This window comes from Mustela erminea, chromosome 9 (genome assembly GCF_009829155.1).
Source record: "Mustela erminea isolate mMusErm1 chromosome 9, mMusErm1.Pri, whole genome shotgun sequence".
NCBI classification, from domain to species: Eukaryota; Metazoa; Chordata; class Mammalia; order Carnivora; family Mustelidae; genus Mustela; species Mustela erminea.
Genome location: NC_045622.1, coordinates 82,997,925 through 83,018,663, shown reverse-complemented (window position 1 = coordinate 83,018,663; position 20,739 = coordinate 82,997,925). Strand labels below are relative to the sequence as shown.

The 20,739-nt window shown below is 37.5% G+C and overlaps 1 protein-coding gene across 1 annotated transcript in view; it reads left to right on the top strand.

Annotated features, from left to right (window-relative positions):
* Positions 1 to 20,739, top strand: part of DCDC1 (doublecortin domain containing 1) — a 452,779-nt gene that overhangs the window by 394,389 nt on the left and 37,651 nt on the right. Inside the window, 6 exon segments of the mRNA XM_032359359.1 lie at positions 3,161 to 3,254; positions 5,484 to 5,654; positions 13,011 to 13,040; positions 13,042 to 13,197; positions 14,599 to 14,802; positions 16,123 to 16,324. Of these exon segments, the coding sequence (XP_032215250.1) occupies positions 3,161 to 3,254; positions 5,484 to 5,654; positions 13,011 to 13,040; positions 13,042 to 13,197; positions 14,599 to 14,802; positions 16,123 to 16,324 (857 nt within the window).

Sequence of the window (20,739 nt, the reverse complement as noted above, 5' to 3'; positions counted from 1 at the left end):
TCTGTTTTTGTTCATATACGAACATATCTTTAACCAGAAAGAAAACAATTCCTTGGTTTTTAGGGATTGGTTTGTTTCAAATTCAGTCATTAGTCTTTTATAGTGAGCCTCCAGGGGCCTCTTCAATCTCTTGACATCTGTGTGATACATTCCCCCCCCCTCCCCCGGGGAAGAGGTGTGATTTTCATTGGCTTCTCAAAAGGTGTGTGATGTGAAAGGTTTAGGAACTGCTGCTTTGACAGAAACTGTGCAAGCTTTAGCGGGCAAGAGCAGCAGCCCAGCATGGGCAGGAAGGGAGCGAGTCTTACTGTTCACTGTCTGAGATGAGCCAACCAAGTACCAGCAAGGAACACTTACTGGACTTGTTTTCAAGAAGGTTGAAAAGCCACTGTAGCTAGACCTGTGAGTGTGTTCCTCTGCCTTGTTCATCCTAGCTAAGCTAACATTATGACAGGGAGCTAAGAGGCAAGTTTTTGTCCCTGTGAATAATTTGCTATATGGGACCAGAATTCATTCATTCTGCTGCAAATGGTGATTAAGGGCAGCGTTCTGGGAGCTGGTGCTTCAGCTGAGATCAAACACAGATCTCTGCCCCTGCAGAGCTAGAGTTAACGGGCTCTACATTTCTGGAATTTAGTAATACATCTCACTGCTTTAGCTTACTGTATTACAGTGGAGGTCCTCCTTGAACCCAGTTGGAAATTGCCAGAGATACACTCACTTGGTTTCCAGCCACACAGAAGAATAGTCCAGGTCAACTTTTGAGATAACCTGGCATCTTTCTCCCATTTCCAACTCTGGCAAAATCTGAATTAATCGTTTGGCTTCTAAAGGGAAATAGGAAGACAATGCTCAGGGATGAAAATACCCTCAACGGGACCCAGAATTATACAGGGGTAAATACAGTGTCATGGGCTTTGGAGCTACAAGAGATCTTTAAAATTTCCTTATCACTTGATCACTTGATTTCAAAGCTAGGTACACTGAGGCCCGGGAGACTGACTTGCAAGCACTCATTCCCTGGGTTTGTGGAAGGGGCTGTGGTATCGTGCGAGATATCCCTGGGGCACAGAAGAAGGTCTCACACTGCCTTTTGGCACATAGTGTGTTTTATGTACAGGACCATAAACCCAAGCTTCCTGCAAAATGTAAGCATTCCTGCTAAGGCCACTGTCAGTTGAAGGTACTGTTCAAAAACGAAAAGGGAAACCAACATTATCACGGCTCAGCATGGCACTGAAGCATGGGAGAAGTTGCTACGGCTGTTCTAAGCAGCAAAAACATAGATAGCCAGGTAACAGATGTTGGCATCTCAATAGGTCATTGCAGGAGATGCACGATCATTCATTCATATGAATAATATTGAGTGTCAATAAAAATGCAAGACCCAAGCTATGTGAATGGCGAGGTTAAACAGGTGAAGAGTAGAGAATAGCAACTCTTGTGCAGTGCCCAGTTTTGATAAATGCTAAAAATGTATTTAATGAGATCCAGTACCCATTTTTTAATTTAAAATGATACATCATTAATTAACAATAGAAGGAAGAAATACATTGCAAGATTAACAGGGACTATCTTGTAATATGAGTAATGCCTAAAAATCTGTTACAATTTTTACTCTATTTTCCAGTTCTTTGTAAATTCTTTACAGGGAGGTTATGTTGTTTTATATTTATTTATAGTACAGAAGTTTAAATTAGATATCTGGAATTCTTTTAAGTCTTGAAAGGAGAAATATATTACTTTTATAACGGACCTTTTCTCACCTTCTCCTCTCCCCTTCGCTCCCACATCATTAAATTTTATAGGACGAGTTATATTTTCCACAGCAGGCATGCCACTGCTGGTGTGTGTGTAATGTAACTATGTTGACAGACATAAAGAATTGGCTTTTTCTATACAGTCAGGTTCCTTGAATGTTTGGCTTATTTTGCTTTTAAGTGATGCAAGGAAAAGAATTTGAGGATTTTAGCTCAATAATTTTCTTTCCTTCTTTTGGTCAAAGTGGCTTTATGTGAGCTCCTATACAAGACAACTTAACAATATTCAACATATATCTTGGACTTTTAGGGTATAGTCCTTTAGAAAAAGAGAATTGGAGGAAAAGCTATAAAAAAATCACAACCATTAATAATAGTGGCTCATTCTAAGTGACGTGTGCCAGACAATATTCTATGTATTTTCTGTTCATTAATTCATTTCATTCCCACAAGACCCTTTTGAGGCAGGCATCATTATCCTCTTTTACAGATGAGGAAACGGAGGTGTGGGATTGTTAACCAAAGCCATATAGCTACTAAGAAGTAGATTCAGGATTCAGACTTGAGCCCTCTGGCTCCAGAATCCATGTTCTTAATCGTTCTGCCACACGATTAAATAGCAGGACGTAAGGAGGGTATATCAGTCTGGGTTCAATTTGGAGACAAAAGCCACACTGTGATTTCAAGAAGATGTGTAACATAAAGAATTATTAAACAATGATGAAAGAGTAACTATTAGATTTAAAAAAAAAAAAAAAAGTCCTGTGTATGGTCCTCTAGGGCTGAGGGTGTTGAGGACAAAACTTGAAATCAGGCCTTTCCAAGGCTGGAGTTCAGAACTCATTAGAAAAGGTACAGATTCAGCTAACTGGATGGCAAAAATCTGTTGGTTTGCCTGACCAGACCTGGTCTGTGGTTGCTCTGCTAGCAGGAAGTAGCCCTCTGGAACATACACAGGGGCGCAACTGGTTTGGGGGCACACAGGTATGGAAAAGGAGCGGGGTGCTGGAGAGGCAGAAGGTTTAGAGCATGTCATGTCCATGTCAGGAGGGCCACGAGCAAATGATTATCAAGCCAGGGCTCTGAGGCTTCCCAGGGGCCACACATCCCCGGCACCTGGTGAGGGCAGAGCATCCCTGGCTGTCCTCACTCCCAGCTGGTGACCCCATGCAGCAGCCAGGAAGAGCAAGGGAGCCCCTTCTTTCTGCAGTGTTCCTCTAGCAATCTCTACTGAGAAAGCTTAATGTTGTGCTTCTGTGAGGGAGAAGTGCTTAAAGGGTTCATATCCATTATCACAAAGCAGGCATGGAGCTAAGAGGCAGCACTCTGGTAAGTGGCACAGAGGGAGCTCTGATTGGGTTACGCTACTTGATAACAAGCTTAATCCTGTTTTCCCAAAGGACCTTTCACCTGGTGAGTAACCCAGACCTTGTGCTGGCAGTGTCTATGACCAAAACAAGAAATGATGTCTGTGGCTATCCAGTTATTATTCAGGTAAGATATTATATATAGGCTAAGTAGTAATCATCGCCCTTTATTTAAAGTTAAGTAAAGCTCTGTGCTTCCTTGTTGCGGAGAAAGATAATGGCTGTCATAGAAACCTATTTTGAATGCCATTGTTAAAATATTTACAATAGTCTGCCTAGATTTCAAATTCAGCATGTTCATGTAGCTCTTAATTTAGTTTAATCCAACAGATGGTGATTGTGGGCTTGCTGCATGTCAGGAGTTATGCTAGTTACTTAAATCAAATCCAAGGGCAAGCATGAAAAATTATCCCAGTAGCATTCATATGGTCTCCGTGGCGGCTATGGTCAAGTGAATAGCTGTTAGAGGCACGTGTTTTAAACTCACTGATTGGGACCTACGCAATCCCCCTCTTACCTGGCAACTGGAGGGTAAGAGCATGATCAGACAGGTCTTCCCGAAGGGCGTGAACTCATCAATGTTCATTCTACTAAGATACACATTTGAAATACACATAACACACTTTAGCAAATGCTTGTAGCAGCCAAACAGCTTTTGGAGACTCCAGAGAAATCTGGGTTCATTGAGTTTTGGATAAAGATCTGTGGAGTTCTTTTTCTTGTTTATCTGTCATCCTTACTTGTAACCAAAGACACTCCTAAATAGATATATGTTTTTCCTTGGTAGGAGGAAAGAAAGCTTAGGAGCACCCCTGCTCTGAATTTATTTTCTGTATCCTCCATAGTATTTACCATCTTTTGTTGAACAGAATATATTATCCCCAAAGTACATTTGTTTTATTCCACGTTTTTATAGTAACGAGGCAGCTTGTTTCGCAGGTCCTGAATCCATAATTGGGATATAACAATCTGGACAAATATCAAAGCTTAATTAAATCTTCTACCCTGCTGATAAATACGGACAAAAAATTTATGCTAGGAGACATCATATATATAACATCACATTCTTCTCTGTCAGGTGCCTCTTTGGCATGGGCCACAGTGAGATTAAAACCTCATGCAGATGCAAATTCTGTACCTTAATCAGCTTAAAAAAATTATAGATATTGACATTTTCCACTAAGGTTCCCATTTTTAAGAAATGAGTTTGATCTCAAGGTAATTTGTATTACCTTTCAAGATTTTTTCTTTGCTGATGCTCCATTTTTATTTCTTGAAGCATTTGGTTTGTGAGAAAATATTGAAGTTTATGTAAAATAATAAAAATGAGTCATGTTAGGTTAATGTTACCACCCCCCCCCCCACTCTCTGTTCCTTGAAACATAGTCTTTGTTTACCATGCCTCTGGGGGATCCTCTATTGTCTGACCTATTAAATCAATTCTTAAGACCCATTTATTTTCCTCTTTACTATCAATCTCTCCTTGGTAAAGTGAATGCTATTCATTATAAAGTTCCTTTAGGTGTCATGATAATTTTAGTTGGAACTGATCTACTAGTTTAAATTCTCTAAAATTGAAACTACTCTTTTCTTTACTTATGCTTGAGCCAAGTTTTATAATAGAATAAATGTGCTGTTTCTGTTACATATAAAACTGTTTGTACTCATATTTTTAAAAAATCATCTCAATAATCAGGGAAACATAAAATAGCAACAAGACACTATTTTTCATTAATTAAATTTGTTTGGGCAAGAATGTGAGGAAAACAGGCTGTATCATATACTATTGGTGTTAAGTGTAAACTAGAATAACCTCTCTAGAAATCATTTAGATATGAGAAAGCTTAATATGATATCTCGTAATATTTTAAAATGATCATGTTATTTTATCAGCAATTGTACTTGAGGAGTTTGTTCTAAAGAATTTTTCATGGATTTACATGAAAACTTATTTATATGATTATTCATTGCTTTTTTGCTTATAATAAGGACAATTTGAGGAACAATCTACATGTTTATTGGTGATTGGTAAAATAGAAACATCACTAAGATCAAATAGGATATATCCTTTAAAAATGTTAGGAAAATTTTCATGGGATATTCCTATTTAAAAAAACTAATGCATTTACCAAATTATTTGCATTTTATGATTTCATATTTGTAAATCAAAGGATGCATATTTAGAAATATAAAAAATATGGCACATGTAATCATCAAATATAAATAATGGTTATTACTGCATAGAATTATGAGTAATTATCTATACTTTCTGAATTTATGCAATGAAACTGTGACAGCTATAATCAAATCATAAACTCTCCTGTCTGTTTGACTCCATATTTTATCCTTTTTTCAGAAATACAAACCATATAACAATGGGACATCCAATCAAAAGTGGAATTGTGTGGACGATAGCAAAGCTTTTGTGGCCTTTCATAGCACTGCACTGGACAAGGAGATCACAGCAGCAAATTATGCTGGTATTTGTACATCCTCTGTGATTAAAGAGGAAAGCGTTGATCAACCAGTAAGTGGTCCTTTTCTACTAAGGATAAAAGAAAAATAAGAGAAAATGGAATAGTTTAATAAAGGTAGGACTTCTTTTTTTTCCTAGAAAACCTTATATTCACACAAATTAAACACTGATTTGTGAATGAAATCGCTTACACTCTGTAATTTTGGCTAGGAAATAATGAAGGAATTTTGGTATTACCCTCTGCTTATATTGTTTCAATGGCTCCCTATCATCAGCACCACCTTTTGTCCATCATAATTTCATCAAACACTCATGAATGAGGATAAGCATTTATGTGCCTGCCATACTAGATATCACTTGACTCCAAAAAGCATATTAAGGTGCACATGATTGTAAGTGACTTTAACTGTATTACATTTTACCACGCATAGGTCTACATTTGAATATCTATATTCTGATTTTTAGAGGAAATAATTTTTCAAATGTATGACCTGTAGTCCTTTATTCATAAGGAATTGTTTCATACTTTACAAATACCTGAGGTATTTGTGGGTCTATATGTCAAACTACCTTGCTGTTGTTGATTACTGTTGGCCTGTAGAAATCTCATAATGTACACTACAAGATTCTCCATCCTCTTTGCTTCTCAGACTTCCCTAAATAGCTGCCTCTTCTCCTTCACCTCAAATTCCCTGGCTCTACTAAATAATTTGTATTTGCCCAAATTTACCATACCATTTTGCATTGTCTATTCCTCTCCCCCAACCCCTTTTGGTTTGTCTATGAATCTCCTACCAGTAAACAAATATGCTGTCAAAGACTAAGGTCATCTTAAAAGGAATCAAGTCAACTTGAAAAGGGTCCCAGTTCAAAGACAAAACAATTTAAGCATCAGTAAGACTACTGAATGTGGTGGATTGATATACATCAAATATGTTTAAATCCATATGTTCATTCTTATGTTAAACAAGAACAACAATAATTCATTGATCACAATAAGATGATGCTAAGGAATCAATTAGTTACTTTGAGAGCTTGGAAATGAAGAATCAGGCATTTTTTTTCCCACTCCTTACTTTATGATCTATATCTTAGGATAACAAAATAGTAGGTGAGAAGTTTCACTTCATAGGAATATCCCAGCTAATAGTTGAATAAGGTATGAAAAAATTTGGAGCCACTATGTTGTAAACTTTATTAAATTAATTGATCTAGATAGTGGTTACCAGTGTCTACTACATTACAGAAACACAACAGATAATATATTCCCTTTGATGGAAGTACGTAGTACCACTTATGAAGTGTTCCTCCCCCCAAAAATGTAACTGGAATTTAATCAAGTTTTTCATTCTAACTAATAATTTACTGGAAATATAGGAGATAAAGGAACATGGTAAATGACACAAAAACCATGTAGTCATCAAAATCCTAACTGAATACATAAAATAAATTACAATAAAGGAAAAAAGAAAGAGTTATAGAAGAACATGGAAATTAATAATAAAAATTTAAGAAGTATAGAAACCAGTCTTAATGTATTGAACTGATTTTGACTCTGTTTCAAACAAATTTTAAGAGGAGAGAGAGATGATTATAGAAATTTGAATACTGACTAAATATTTTACTATATTAAGGTAGTATCATGGTTAATTTCAGAGGTGATATTACAGTTACAATAAAAGAATTTTTATCTTTTAGTGGTACATACCTAAATAGTTAAGAATGAAATAATATGATACCTGGGAGTTGCTTCAGAGTAATCTAGGGTAGGAATTAGAAGTGGGTTGGGGAAGCCGATCAAACAGGATTGGTAATTGTTGATAATTGTTGAAGCTGGGTGAAGGGTAAAGGGGGTTGTATCCTACTTTGGTATATGATTGAAACTTTCTGGGATTATACAACTCATGTTTTTATTGAAAGACACAGGAAAGGAGGAACTGAACAGCTGGTGGGAAAGAAAAGAAGGCAGTAGTTACAGAGACAGATGAGAGAATGCAGGCTGAGTTTTGGAGGGTGGTGGCATGAAAGGTGTGGGGCAATACTGGAACAGAGGTCTCAGCGGACATTTTGGTGTTCTGCTTAAGAAAAGATTAATAGTTTAAGGACCAGATTCTTCTACTTGACAATTTTGTTAGAAATGTTTAAAAAACTATTTTGTGTACTTTTTCTTAACCAGAATAGGCAGAGCATGACTATGTTGGTTATAGTGCCACACATCAGATAGTTGGCACACTAGGTTTACTCTGAACTCATCCTAAAATCATACATGCAACTTACTTTCTTCAAGATAATTCTTGAAAGCCATTTGCTGTCATTTTTCTTACTAATAAGAGTGCAGCTTAGAAGATACTTCAGCATGACTCCTATGCAGTATAAACTGGCTCTGTTTGCAAAATGAGTTCTTTAATCAGAGACTGAAATGGACTTCTAAGGTCGTTTTTTAAAAACTTGAACATGGTTGCCACTTTCAGTGGCTTCATCAATAACTTCTGGTCTTTAGCCACCAATCACAACACTCTTATTTCATCACCTGGAAACTACTCAATTAAAAAATCAGGAAAAAACAGATGTTGATGAGAATGGGGAAAAGGGGGAACCCTCTTAACACTGTTGATGGGAATGCAACCTGGTGCAGTCACTTTGGAAAACAGTATAGAGATTCCTCAAAAAAGTTAGAAATAGAACTACCCTATGACCCAGTAATTGCACTATTAGGTATTTATCCAAAGGATACAAATGTGGTGATTTGAAGAGGCACATGCACCCCAATGTTTATAGCAGTGATGCCTATAGTAAGTCAAAATATGGAAAGAGCCCAGATGTCCATTGACAAATGAATGGAAAATAACATGTGAGATATATATGTATGTGTGTGTATAAACACTTAGCCCCCCCTACATTCCACACAATGGAATATTACTCAACCATCAAAAATAATAAAAGCTTGCCATTTGCAATGACATGGATGGAAATAGAAGGTATTATGCTAAGTGAAGTAAGTCAGTCAGAGAAAGACAAATACCATATGATTTCACTTATATGAGGAATTTAAGAAACAAAACAGATGAACATAGGGGAAGGGAAGGGGAAAAAATAAGATGAAAATAGGGAGGCAAACCAGAAGATGCTGAACTCAAGGAGACAAACTGAGGGTTGCTGAAGGGGAGGTGGGTGAGGTGAAGGGGGTGATTGGGTTGTTGGGCATTAAGGAGGGCAGTTGATGTAATGAACACTGGATGTTATACGCAACTGATGAATCACTACATTTTACCCCTGAAACTAATAATACAGTATATGTTAACTAAATTGAACTGAAATAAAGAATTTTTTAAAAAAATTTTAATTATAAAACAACAACAACAAACTCCTCAATTTCTTCCTGGACCACAACAATCCAATTATTAGTTAATTTTATTTAGTAGCCATCTTGTGAATTTTGGGGTATTTTCCCTATAGGCCTTTAAAACCTGGTTGCATTTTAGTAAATCTAGATAAAATTTTGTTAACTTTTATTAACTCACAGATAGTAATTGTAGAATCTGCATGTGGGTTCATGGGGGATCACTATACTGTACTATTTTTTGTATGATTGAAATATTTTATAATAAAATTGGAAAGAAAGGAGACCTAGAGTTTAGGTCTCAATGATTTTAAAACTAGTGCCTTTCTTTAACCATATAATCAAGATGTCCTTCTTATGCTAACCAAAATACAACTTCCCAGTTTCTAACAATTATTTGTTCTAAAAGATTATAATTTTACTTTCTCAATAGTTAAATGATAGCCTATCTGATACAAGTTAATATGCTTAATCTGAAGAGTACAGTAATATATCAATTCTAGGATACATCGATTAAAAACCTCTCCTGGACCTGGAGAGGAAGGAAATTGCTCGTTGTACAAAGGCTCTAGGCCAGTGATTCGTCCTTAACTTTTTTAGAGATACAAACTTCTTCTTTTCCCCCCAAAATGCACGTGTATACACAAACACTTTAGTGTAAGTTTTAGGGAGTTTATAGACTCTCCCTGAAATTCATTTTGGATGTGGGGTAAAAACTCTTTTTCTAGACCACATCCCAAGGGATACCTTAGAAAAAGGAAACTAATATGAAGTAAATATTATATTTTAGATAGCTACTGTATGTTATATACTGATAAGTCTTAGTAATTTTCATACATGGCATCTCATTCAAATAATAAATATGATGAGGACACAATAATTTATTCATAAGCACCTTACCTACTATACAATGGCAATGGTCATTATTGATCAGACTAACCCCATGTAATAGACTATATATCTATAAGGCCAAATGAACAGATCAAGTTACTCATTTCAATAAATCAAGGAAAATTTTATAGAGAAAATAATTAGTCAAATCAATTACCTGGTATTCTTGATAGAATACCAGGGACTGACTTACTGAACTTTTAAACTCTGTTTGCATTCTACAGGCATAGTTAACCTGGAAGCTCCCCAAATGTATTGCCTTTTTATTTCCATCAGCAGTTTCAAAACAATATTAAATGTGAATGAATTAATCAAAACTCTGGTTTACATTGTGTGTATGCACAGTTGCCAAAATAAAGCAATTCAGAGATCATCAAGCCTGTAGCACCACGGGTCATGGGGACTGATATTTTAATGAATGAAAAATACATTTTCTGGATACTTTTCAATAGGCTTCTTTAGTATAATAAGGAAAATCATTGGCATGCAATTCATCATGAAGTACATGCTTTTCTGTAGAAATGATTCTGCCCATAATATTCATTCAGTTTCATCCAAACAAGGATATTTTAATTTTCTGCCTTTATGTAATGTGTAGAAAAATGGAAATTGTATGTGCATATAGAGAAATCCATAGTGAAATTTAAGAATTACATTTTCAAAAGTGTCATATAAATGTTGGCTTTGAATTGAGGTAGCTCTATATACTTATTGGGAGTACTTGAAGCAATATGAGAAAGGTAAAAAAGCCAAGAACTTGGAATCAAATGTCAGTTTTATATTTCAGTTCTGCCATGTACTACTGGAGTATCCTTAAGTGAAAACTTCCCTCTTGGAGTTTTTGTTTTCTCATCTGTAAATTGATTGCGAATGATAATAACTCTGGCTGTATTTAAGTTTTAGCTTTGTGAGGACGAAAGCAAATTGGAGAATCTATATAAAAGTACTTTAAAATTTTGTTATGGAAATTTTCATGCATAGACCAGGATAGTATAGTACAGAATAGTACACTAGAATATAGTATAACAAGATATACTAAAAATAGAAATAGTATAATGAAAAATAGAATAGTATAATGAATCCTAATAGACTTTTCATCCAAATTCAACTATTATAAAGGTTTTGCAATCTTTACAAACCCCAGACATGGTCCCATTCCACCTTAAACTTAAGAGTATACTTCTAAAAAATTTGAACATTTTCTTACATAATCATTATACCATTATGACACCTAATGATATTAACAATAATCCTTTGGCCATCAATCAAGTATCCTGTTCTTTTTCTTTTTCTTTTTGTAAAGATTTTTATTTATTTATTTGACAGACAGAGATTACAAGTAGGCAGAGAGGCAGGCAGAGAGAGAGGAGGAAGCAGGCTCCCCCCTGAGCAGAGAGTCCGATGTGGGACTCGATCCCAGGACCTTGGGATCATGACCTGAGCCGAAGGCAGAGGCTTTAACCCACTGAGCCACCCAGGTGCCCCAAGTATCCTGTTTTTAATCAAATTTCTGAGGTTCTTTAAGAAAGTCTTCTTATGAATGGTTGATGTGAACCAGGATTCAAGCAAGGTCCTCATATGATACTTAGTTGTTGATTCTAGAATTGTCTTATAGAATGCATACTGTTTTGATTTGTCTATTTACTTCTTAATGGCATTTTAAAATTTATTTGTCTAGCCCCCATAATTTCTGTAAAAGGAATTTAATACTAGAGTAGTAATTAGATTTATGATTAGCATTTTTTTGACAAGAATCTTCATGGGCTCAAGGTTATTTCATATTGATCACTTATGCAAGAATACAATGTCTGGATTTTCCATTCTTAGTGATAATGAGTATCAGTGGGCATGAGTAGAACCTAACCTCACATTTAACAAATCTCCCAATGACCTTTCATCTAGTGTTACTATTTGGTGATCTTTATTTGGATCAATTATTTCATTAGGAGTTTCCGTGGAGTCAATTTTGTCTAAGTCTATCATTTCCCCCCAACACTCATTAACTAAACTCTTAATGTAAGGAAGAACTTCAATGAGGTTCATCTTCTTCAGCTAGGTATTTGACTACCCAAAAATATGATTCTTAAAGGATGGTAAGATGAATGTTAATTCTTTCTATCCATTCATTTATCTATTGTGGTACAATAAACCACCTGAAAACTTAGTGGCTTCAATCAAGAACCACTTTTTTTTATTCTGTGGGCCAAAAATTTGAGCTGGACTCAGTGGGGCCACTCTGCTGGTCTTGCCCAGGGTCAGTAACGTGACCCTAATTTGTGGTCATTTGGTGGTGTGTCAGTAGTTTGGTGGTTCTGTGGGGACTGGATGGCGCTAGCTCAAGTTTGTTCACATGGTGTTCTCAGGGTTCCCATTGCAGCCAAAAGAGCAACCTCTAGTGTGCAAGCAAGTCTTATGCATCTGCTTGCCTCACATTTACTAATGCTGCTATGGCCAAAACAAGTCACATGGCCTTGCTCAGATTCAAAGAAAGGACAAAAGGAGAAATATTTCTTGATTGGAGGAGGAGCAGAGTCACATGTCAGAAGGCCATGCAAACCAGGATGGAGCGGTTTTCTTGTGGCCATCTCTGCAAATAATTGGCCACATTTTCTAATGACCAGTTCTTCCGAGTTATAAATTGGTGCCAGTTTACTTACAAGTATTTTTAGCATCATTATAAGCTCATAGGATTTTATATTTTCAACTACATCCGAAGTGTTTTGGTTATCATTCTATTTGCTGTCCCCAAATGGTCCCACTTTGGGCCAGTGGAGGCTCCTTCATGTTGTTGGTTCTTGTGTCTTTTTAAAATGTTTCCTTACTCTTGGATGGCTTCTTTTCTTTCCAGGCACCACAAGACATCACTTGCTCTTCTTATACATTTCTTGCCCCCAAACTGGAACTGACCATTCCTCCAGGAAACCCCGTTCCTTGACATAAGTTATACTAATTACTGTTGAACTGTCATAGCCTCTAGCCTTTTTCTGTCAACAGAATTGGAAGTATGCTTTTAAAAAATATAATTAGTAGGGAGTAAAATGATGCATTCATGATGAGGTCTCAAATTTAGCATTTGGGGATTAATAAAGTGCTCTATTTGTATTGCAAATATTCTTCAAAAATGCTGTCATCATTTGGATGTACCTACATAAAACCATTTTTATCCCGTTTTTTAGGGATACTATTATCTTGCACCGACTGGAAAGAAAAAAAACAATGCTCTGCTTAGCATGTGGACGATCCATGAGAGCAGAGAAGGGGCTCCAACAGTTGCTTCCAGGGCTGCCCTTCCTCTGTGCCTCAGGCTCCATGACCCAGAAGCAGTTCTCACGAGGGCCTTTCAAGGTCATCAGTGTGGCAGGGGTATGTAATGACCTGAGCTTTGCTAATACGTGTGTGGCATCACTTTGGAAACTTCGATGCATTCATTATCTGCCTTGCACTCAAGTTCACCTGCACCCATCCAATTCATCTTCCTCTGATGCCCCTTTACCATTCCACCTGCATTGATTTCCTCTGGTCCATTGTAATTTAAAATACCTTGTCTATTAATAGTTCGATACAGTCTTTGAAGTTAATTGGGCACTTCTGTGGCTTTAATCATCTACTAACACCTTCCACTGCTCTCTGTGTTGCTTTTAGATGAGGAAGTAACTGCAAATCTTTACACAGTGGACCAGCTTTCTTGCCTATACTCACAGGGCAAACTTCTTTTTACTAGCATGGAACATTTCAGGAGGAATTTGACGTGTTGTTAATGGCTGTTCAGGTTGGGTGCCTGAATTCATGCATCCATGTCTAATACTATTTATAGCTCATGGAGGAAAAAAAAAAAAAAATCCCTGCCACTTTCCTGCAATCTTAATTTAAAATGACACCATTTGAAAAGTCCTCTCCTTCAAGTTTAGAGTAGGATGTGCTAAAGGGACTTACACACTTATATAAAAAGGAGCAGTTCCTAAAGAGGAACCTTCCAACTTGGTGTGCTCTCCAGGGCTTGCTGTCTCCATTTCCAGATCTTTCTCCTCAGTCCCCTAAACTGGATACACAGTGCAGTGTGGGAAGGGTCTGGAGGGGACAGAACAGTTGCAATAAATTTTAAGTGCAACAGTAACTCTGAAGGTGAAAAGAAGTCAGTCCTCTGGAGAAGTCTAAAGGCAGTTGTCTTGGCTTTAGTGATGGTGGGGTTAAGGAGGTGCTGGTGAGCTGTTAGGAAAGAATCCTCAGTGTTAAAGCATCTCAGACAGCGTTTTTCCTTCAAAGCAGCATCCTGAGTAGAGGGAAAGGGAAAGGGGAAGTGTGGTGTCCACCACCCTAATTATCATGTAGATTAGGACTGCACTCGTTCCCCTCCCCATTCATCAGTATCTGCCACCACAGGGTGGCATTATCCTCGGGTTAAAGAGGAAGAGATCATCTGTAGTGCCAGCATCCCATTACTTCAAGGCATGCTTTTTCCGCAGCTCCTATCACAGGAGAAGGCAGAGTGGAAAACAGGAGAAGACCAGAAACACAAGCCAGAGGCCTAAAGTCACCTAGAGACTCAGTGACAGGGCTGGGAAGAAAACTGAGTTCTGAACCAATGTTCTTCCTACTGCGGTATCCAAGACCTACAACATGCAGAGTGTCTCAAAATCTAGATACCACACCCAGGTGTATGCACATGTTTCTTAAATTAAAGGACTGAAACATACCAAAACAACAAAAACTAAAAGTAAAAGCTTGAGTAAACCTTTGTGCTTTCTCGTTTTTGTTTTTGATCAGGCTGATTTGTCTTTTTATGAGGCTGAGAAAACGCTAAATTATTATGAAGAACGCCTGTTATCTTTGCGGAGGAAGACCTGCACCCAAGTTGTACCTCGTAGTGGTACAGCAGCTACGCACCAGAAGGCAGTGAAAATAATTGCATACAAAAACGGAGGTGGATATCGGAATGGGAAGTTAATTGTGGCTGGAACATTCCCCACAGTAAGTGACTATAACTTAAACATTTCTTGCATCCTCCAAGGTAAAGATAATAGTAACTCTTCTGACAAGAAAAAAAAAGCAATGGGATTGAATGATAAATGTCCCTGGCCAGTTTCACCAATTTAGGCTAATGAGATCAAGATCTCTGTTTTCTTTTTTCTTTCTTTCTTTCTTTCTTTCTTTCTTTTAAGATCTCTGCTTTCTTAAATATATTCTTTTTTATTGTATTTCTTTGGATACAGACTTAGAAAGAAGGGAAACCAGAATATGATTTTTAGATTGGTTCCAGAGCAAAGATACATAAAAGCAGTGGGGGGGTGGTGGGGGAAGCTACCAGATTTTCTTCACTTGTGTGATAGAGAGAATGCCCCCCACCTTTTTTCACCTTCCTTCCCATTCCAGCTTCAAGCTGTATGTCATCTGAATATTCTAAGAGCTGCCGCCTCATTTATCATTTGTAAAATCTGAGCACTTATTTGTTGACAGGTTGTTTCATGTCATTCTCAAATCAGAGAAGCAAGAGTTGTGTTAGGAAGGAACATGTGGTTTCTGTCGTAGAGCTCCAAAGGTCCAAACCCAGCTTTGTCCTTCTTTTGTTTGGTGATTATCTTGTCTATACATTCTGACCAATGCCTTTAACAGCGTATTTTATAAGCAAAATTGAATGTGATATGGACATACCCTGGAGACTTCCTTGAAAACACACACAACACACTTACTGGTTCTATTTGCCTTCTAAATGCAAATAGCCTTTTTATTAAGATATTGTTCAGTGAACTAAACAAATCCCAAAAGTTAGCAACTCCAGGATTCACCCGGAGGACCACAGCTGGCTTGTGGAGTCTTGGACAAAAATGTCAACCTCTCAGCCTGTTTCCCTATCTGCAAAATGAAACTAAGAATATGTGTTAGTTTGGGTTTGAAAGTCAACTACTCATTTATTTTAAGCTGGTTCATCCATATGAAGTGCTACAGTTTTATGCCTTATAAAGCAACAAAGTTGAAAGTGGATCTCTAAGGTGAACACTTCTTAGGGAGTAAATACTCAGATGATAAAATGTATTAACATACATCATCTGCTGTGCTAAATTTTTGGAGCTTATCTTCACAATTTGAGTGGACTAATTTTGTGAAATTATGTAGGACAGTCTGATACCAAAAATTGTCTCTAATCAAAGATCAAGTCTGTCATTATTTAGCTTTCTATTTTTGCAAATTAATGGATTTTCTCAAATTTCTAAAATAATAAGCTCTTCACGATTATTCCCCAGCCCTATCACTCTTTTGTCTCATCAATTCCTTACAATCTGTGTTATTTAGCTTCTTACAGAATGCACGAAGCAACTTGGTCTCACCAGAGCAGCCTCCAAAGTATATACCAAAGATGGGACCACGATCCTTTCCTTATGTGATTTGGTTTTATGGGCGCTAGAGGAGTCTTTCATCCAGAGAAACACCGAGAAACAAAAGAAAGAGTCAGTTCCTGTTGCAACAAAGGAGACAACTATTAAAAGTATGGAAGGTTGGTTACATTCTTTAAGATTTAGCTGATTTTACTTTTCATCATAAAAATGTTAAATGTGATTCTGTGACTAGGTCACCCTTTCTAGAATTACAAAATCACAGGAAGCTGCTCTCTTGTGAAATTGTCATATTGCTTTTACCTTGCAGAATGATAAGAAAAAGTTAACAAATAATGTAAATTTAGTCTCAGCACCAAAACAATAAATAAGTTGCCTCAAATTTATAAAATATATTTGACAACTTAGCTACTTGATGTAACATAAGCAGCTTTTGCTTTTACATTTAAAACCAAAATCAACCAAAGACCACTTAAGAAGGTTGGGCTGAATCAGTAAAATCTCTATTATTTTAGAAGAGATAAAATTAGAAGAGAAGGGGTCCTCTCTATACCTCCTGCCCACAAGCTGCCCTTACTTGCCCCTGCCCGTCTCCACCACTCCTCTAAACTCCCAGAAGCACCGCGAAGGCACCTACCTGTATTGCAGCTCCTAGCACATGTATTATAATCTGTTTACATCTTTGTGTGTCTCATTAAACTGCATACAGCTTGAGGACAGAAACTGCGTCCCCAGCAACAGTTTGCTTAATACAAATGAGTCTTACAGTGAATCGGCGAGTGATCTCAGCTTTCCACTGTTATACAGAGAGTCATGATTTGAAGATTAAGAACTTGGGTTTTGGAGCCAGAATTCCAGGGTTCGGATCCTACCTCTTTTCCTTTCTGGCTGAATGATCCTGGGCAGGTTGTTTAACCTCTTGTATCCCAGTTTCCTCATTTTACGAATTCCACACTGATAATCATGTAAATGTATACTCATTTGGTCCTCATGAATACGAACATGTGTTCATAAAACATATGAATAGCAGTTTATATATAAATGTATATGCCGCTGAGAATAATGCCTGGTTGATGTTTACTAAATATTTAATGCGTATTAGTGATCATTACTGTGTGTACAGTTGAGTAGGAAAAACCCACTCTTATTCCTGTGTGTCTCTTCTTTGCTCTCACATGCTTATCACATTCACAACACTTCTGACTCCCGGTGTGTGTGTTTTCTCCCCCACGCCAAACAATTCTGCAACTGGTGTAGGACACCAGCTGGGTGTCCTACAATTTAACTCAGTTTTTCCACTCTCTACCTGGTTATAGCATCAGATCTCATGGGTTAAGAGCTCAGTCCCATAAGACCGCTCCCCATTCCTTCCCCACTTAAGCTGTCCAGACCTGTGTTTCTGAACAATTGGTTTAAATTGGAAATTCCCATGATTCCTCTTTTCAGTTGGATTAATTTGCTAGAGCAGCTCAACAGAACTCAAGGAAATGATCTACTTACTGTCTACTGGTTTATTATAAAAAGATATGATAGGGAATACAGATGAACATCCGGGTGAAAGAGATGAGTAGGGCAAGGTGTGTGGGAAAAGGGCACAGAGCTTCTCTGCTCTCTCCAAGCCCACCACTCTCCTACCATCTCCATGTGTTCACCAACTCAGAGGGTCTCCAAACCCTGTACTTTTGGGATTTTTAATGGAGATTTCATCATGTAGCCATGATTGCTCACTAATTCCATGCCCAGCCTCTCTCCCTACCCTGGAGAGTGAAGAGTAGGGTAGAAAATTCCAAGGTTCTAATCATGGCTTGGTCTTTCTGATGACCAGTCTTCCTCCATGAGTCTGCCCAAAGTCTCATTAGAAGACAAGATACTGGGGCTCCTGGGTGGCTCAGTGGGTTAAGCCTCTGCCTTCCATGCATGTAATGATCTCAGTGTCCTGGGATTGAGCCCCACGTCTGGCTCTCTGCTTGGCGGAAAGCCTCTCCCTCCTCCCCACCTCTGCCTCCCCCTCTGCCTAATTGTGATCTCTGTCTATCAAATAAATAAATAAAACCTTAGAAAGAAGAAGAAGAAGAAGACGACGACGACGACGGCAAGATACTGCTATCATCCAGGAAATTCCAAAGGATTTAGGAGTCTGTGTCAGGAGCCAGGATCAAAGACAAAATATTTGAACAAGAGATGATCCTAGTGCTCTTATCACTTAGAAAATGACCAGTGGAAGCACTCTTCCAGGAACATAGGGCAGAGACTAATATATATATATATATTTTCTATTATTTCACAATGATATTACTTGTCCTCTTTTCTAATGAGTTTTTTAAAATAATTATGTCAACATTTAATGCTTAGCTAATCATTAAAGCATATAGTTTGGCCTTTATTTGGCATATGAAATATCTGATCTCCAGGTTCTGGAAGATTACAATATCAAAGGCTCTTCTTTCAAATTGTTTTTTAAAAGTTGCCTGGAAGTAATGTTATTCACACTGGGTAATAAAGGGGTATGGCCATCCCTTCCCCTCTATAATCTAGAGGTTATCCTTGAATCAGGCTGGTTCGTTAGTGGGTTGCCCCCTTTTACTGAATCTTGGCTTGTGTTATGCCACCAGTTTGCATTGCGGAAAACAATTTCTATGGAGATAGTGGTAAAGGGCACAGGCTTTGGAGGCATATGGCCTGGGTTCTAATCCTGACTCTGCTGCTACCAAGCTATGTGTTTAGCCCCCTTTACTCTGTAAAAGAAGAATGGACGTACCTCAGAGTATCATTTTGAGATTTACCTGAGATAATGCAGAGGTCTTAGTGAAATGCGCAGCGTGTCGTAAGTTCTCAATATTGTTTGTTTCTTTTATAGGATACTGTTTTCTACCTTACAGATAACCCCCTTGTGAAGACCCTGAAATAAATTTCTCTCAGATATCAGGACCAGAAAAGTTGTATCTTCTGAGAAATTTATCTCTCTATGTGGCCCATGCGAATCTTGAAATTGTGTTTTCTTCTTTGCTTGGGCCCCTAGAATGCTCAGAACCCAAACTGTGATTTAACTCTAGCAAATGAAATGTGTCGCTTTCATGTCTATTCAATAATAAAAATATTATCTAGCATTTTTTGGATGCTCGTCCAATTAAATAGACCAAACACCATTTATTCTAAGCACTTTCCTTTTTTTTCCTTTTTTTTAATAGTTTTTTTTCTTTTTTTATAAACATATAATGTATTATTAGCCCCAGGGGTACAGGTCTGTGAATCACCAGGTTTACACACTTCACAGCACTTACCAACCATAGCACATACCTTCCCCAATGTCCATAACCCCACCACCCTCTCCCTATCTCCCTCCCCCCAGCAACCCTCAGTTTGTTTTGTGAGATTAAGAGTTTCTTATGGTTTGTCTCCCTCCCAATCCCATCTTGTTTCATTGATTCTTTTCCTACCCCCCAAACCCCTCACGTTGCATCTCAACTTCCTCATATCAGAGAGATCATATGATAGTTGTCTTTCTCTGACTGACTTATTTCGCTAAGCATAATACTCTCTAGTTCCATCCATGTCGTTGCAAATGGCAAGATTTCATTCCTTTTGATGGCTGCATAGTATTCCATTATATATATATATCTCACATCTTCTCTATCCATTCATCTGTTGATGGACATCTAGTTCTTTCCATAGTTTGGCTATTGTAGGCATTGCTGCTATAAACATTCGGGTGCATGTGCCGCTTTGGATCACTACACTTATATCTTAAGGGTAAATACCCAGTAGTGCAATTGCTGGGTTGTAGGGTAGCTCTATTTTCAGCTTTTTGAGGAACCTCCATGCTGTTTTCCAGAGTGGTTGCACTAGCTTGCATTCCTACCAACAGTGTAGGAGGATTTCCCTTTCTCCACATCCTCTCCAACATCTATCATTTCCTGACTTGTTAATTTGAGCCATTCTGACTGGTGTGAGGTGGAATATCATTGTGGTTTTGATTTGTATTCCCTGATGTCGAGTGATGTGGAGCATTTTTTCATGTGTCTGTTGGCCCTCTGTATGTGTTCTTTGCAGAAATGTCTGTTCATGTCCTCTGCCCATTTCTTGATTGGATTATTTGTTCTTTGGGTGCTGAGTTTCATGAGTTCTTTATAGATTTTGGATACTAGCCCTTTATCTGATATGTCATTTGCAAATATCTTCTCCCATTCTGTCAGTTGTCTTTTGGTTTTGTTAACTGTTTCCTTTTTTTTTTTTTTTTAATCTTACCAACAGCAGAATAAGATAGATACTACTATTCATTTAAAAGAAGAGGACACTAAGGCGTTTTGTCTTTGGCTTTACTCTATCACTATACTTTTTTCCTCCTTTCCTTGGTTTTCTTATCTCTTTATTTTATTCCTCTTCAGAGTAGGTATTTTAGTAAGCCACCTCAGATTTCTTTCATATCTAGTAAAACATAAGAAAAGAATTTAAAGTATATTTATAATCACATTACTTTAAATTATTTGGTTGCATATGAAATTTCTGATCATAGTTATGTATGTGCATCTGGTTTAGGTATTACCTGTTTAAATCGAGTCATTAATGAGACAGGAAA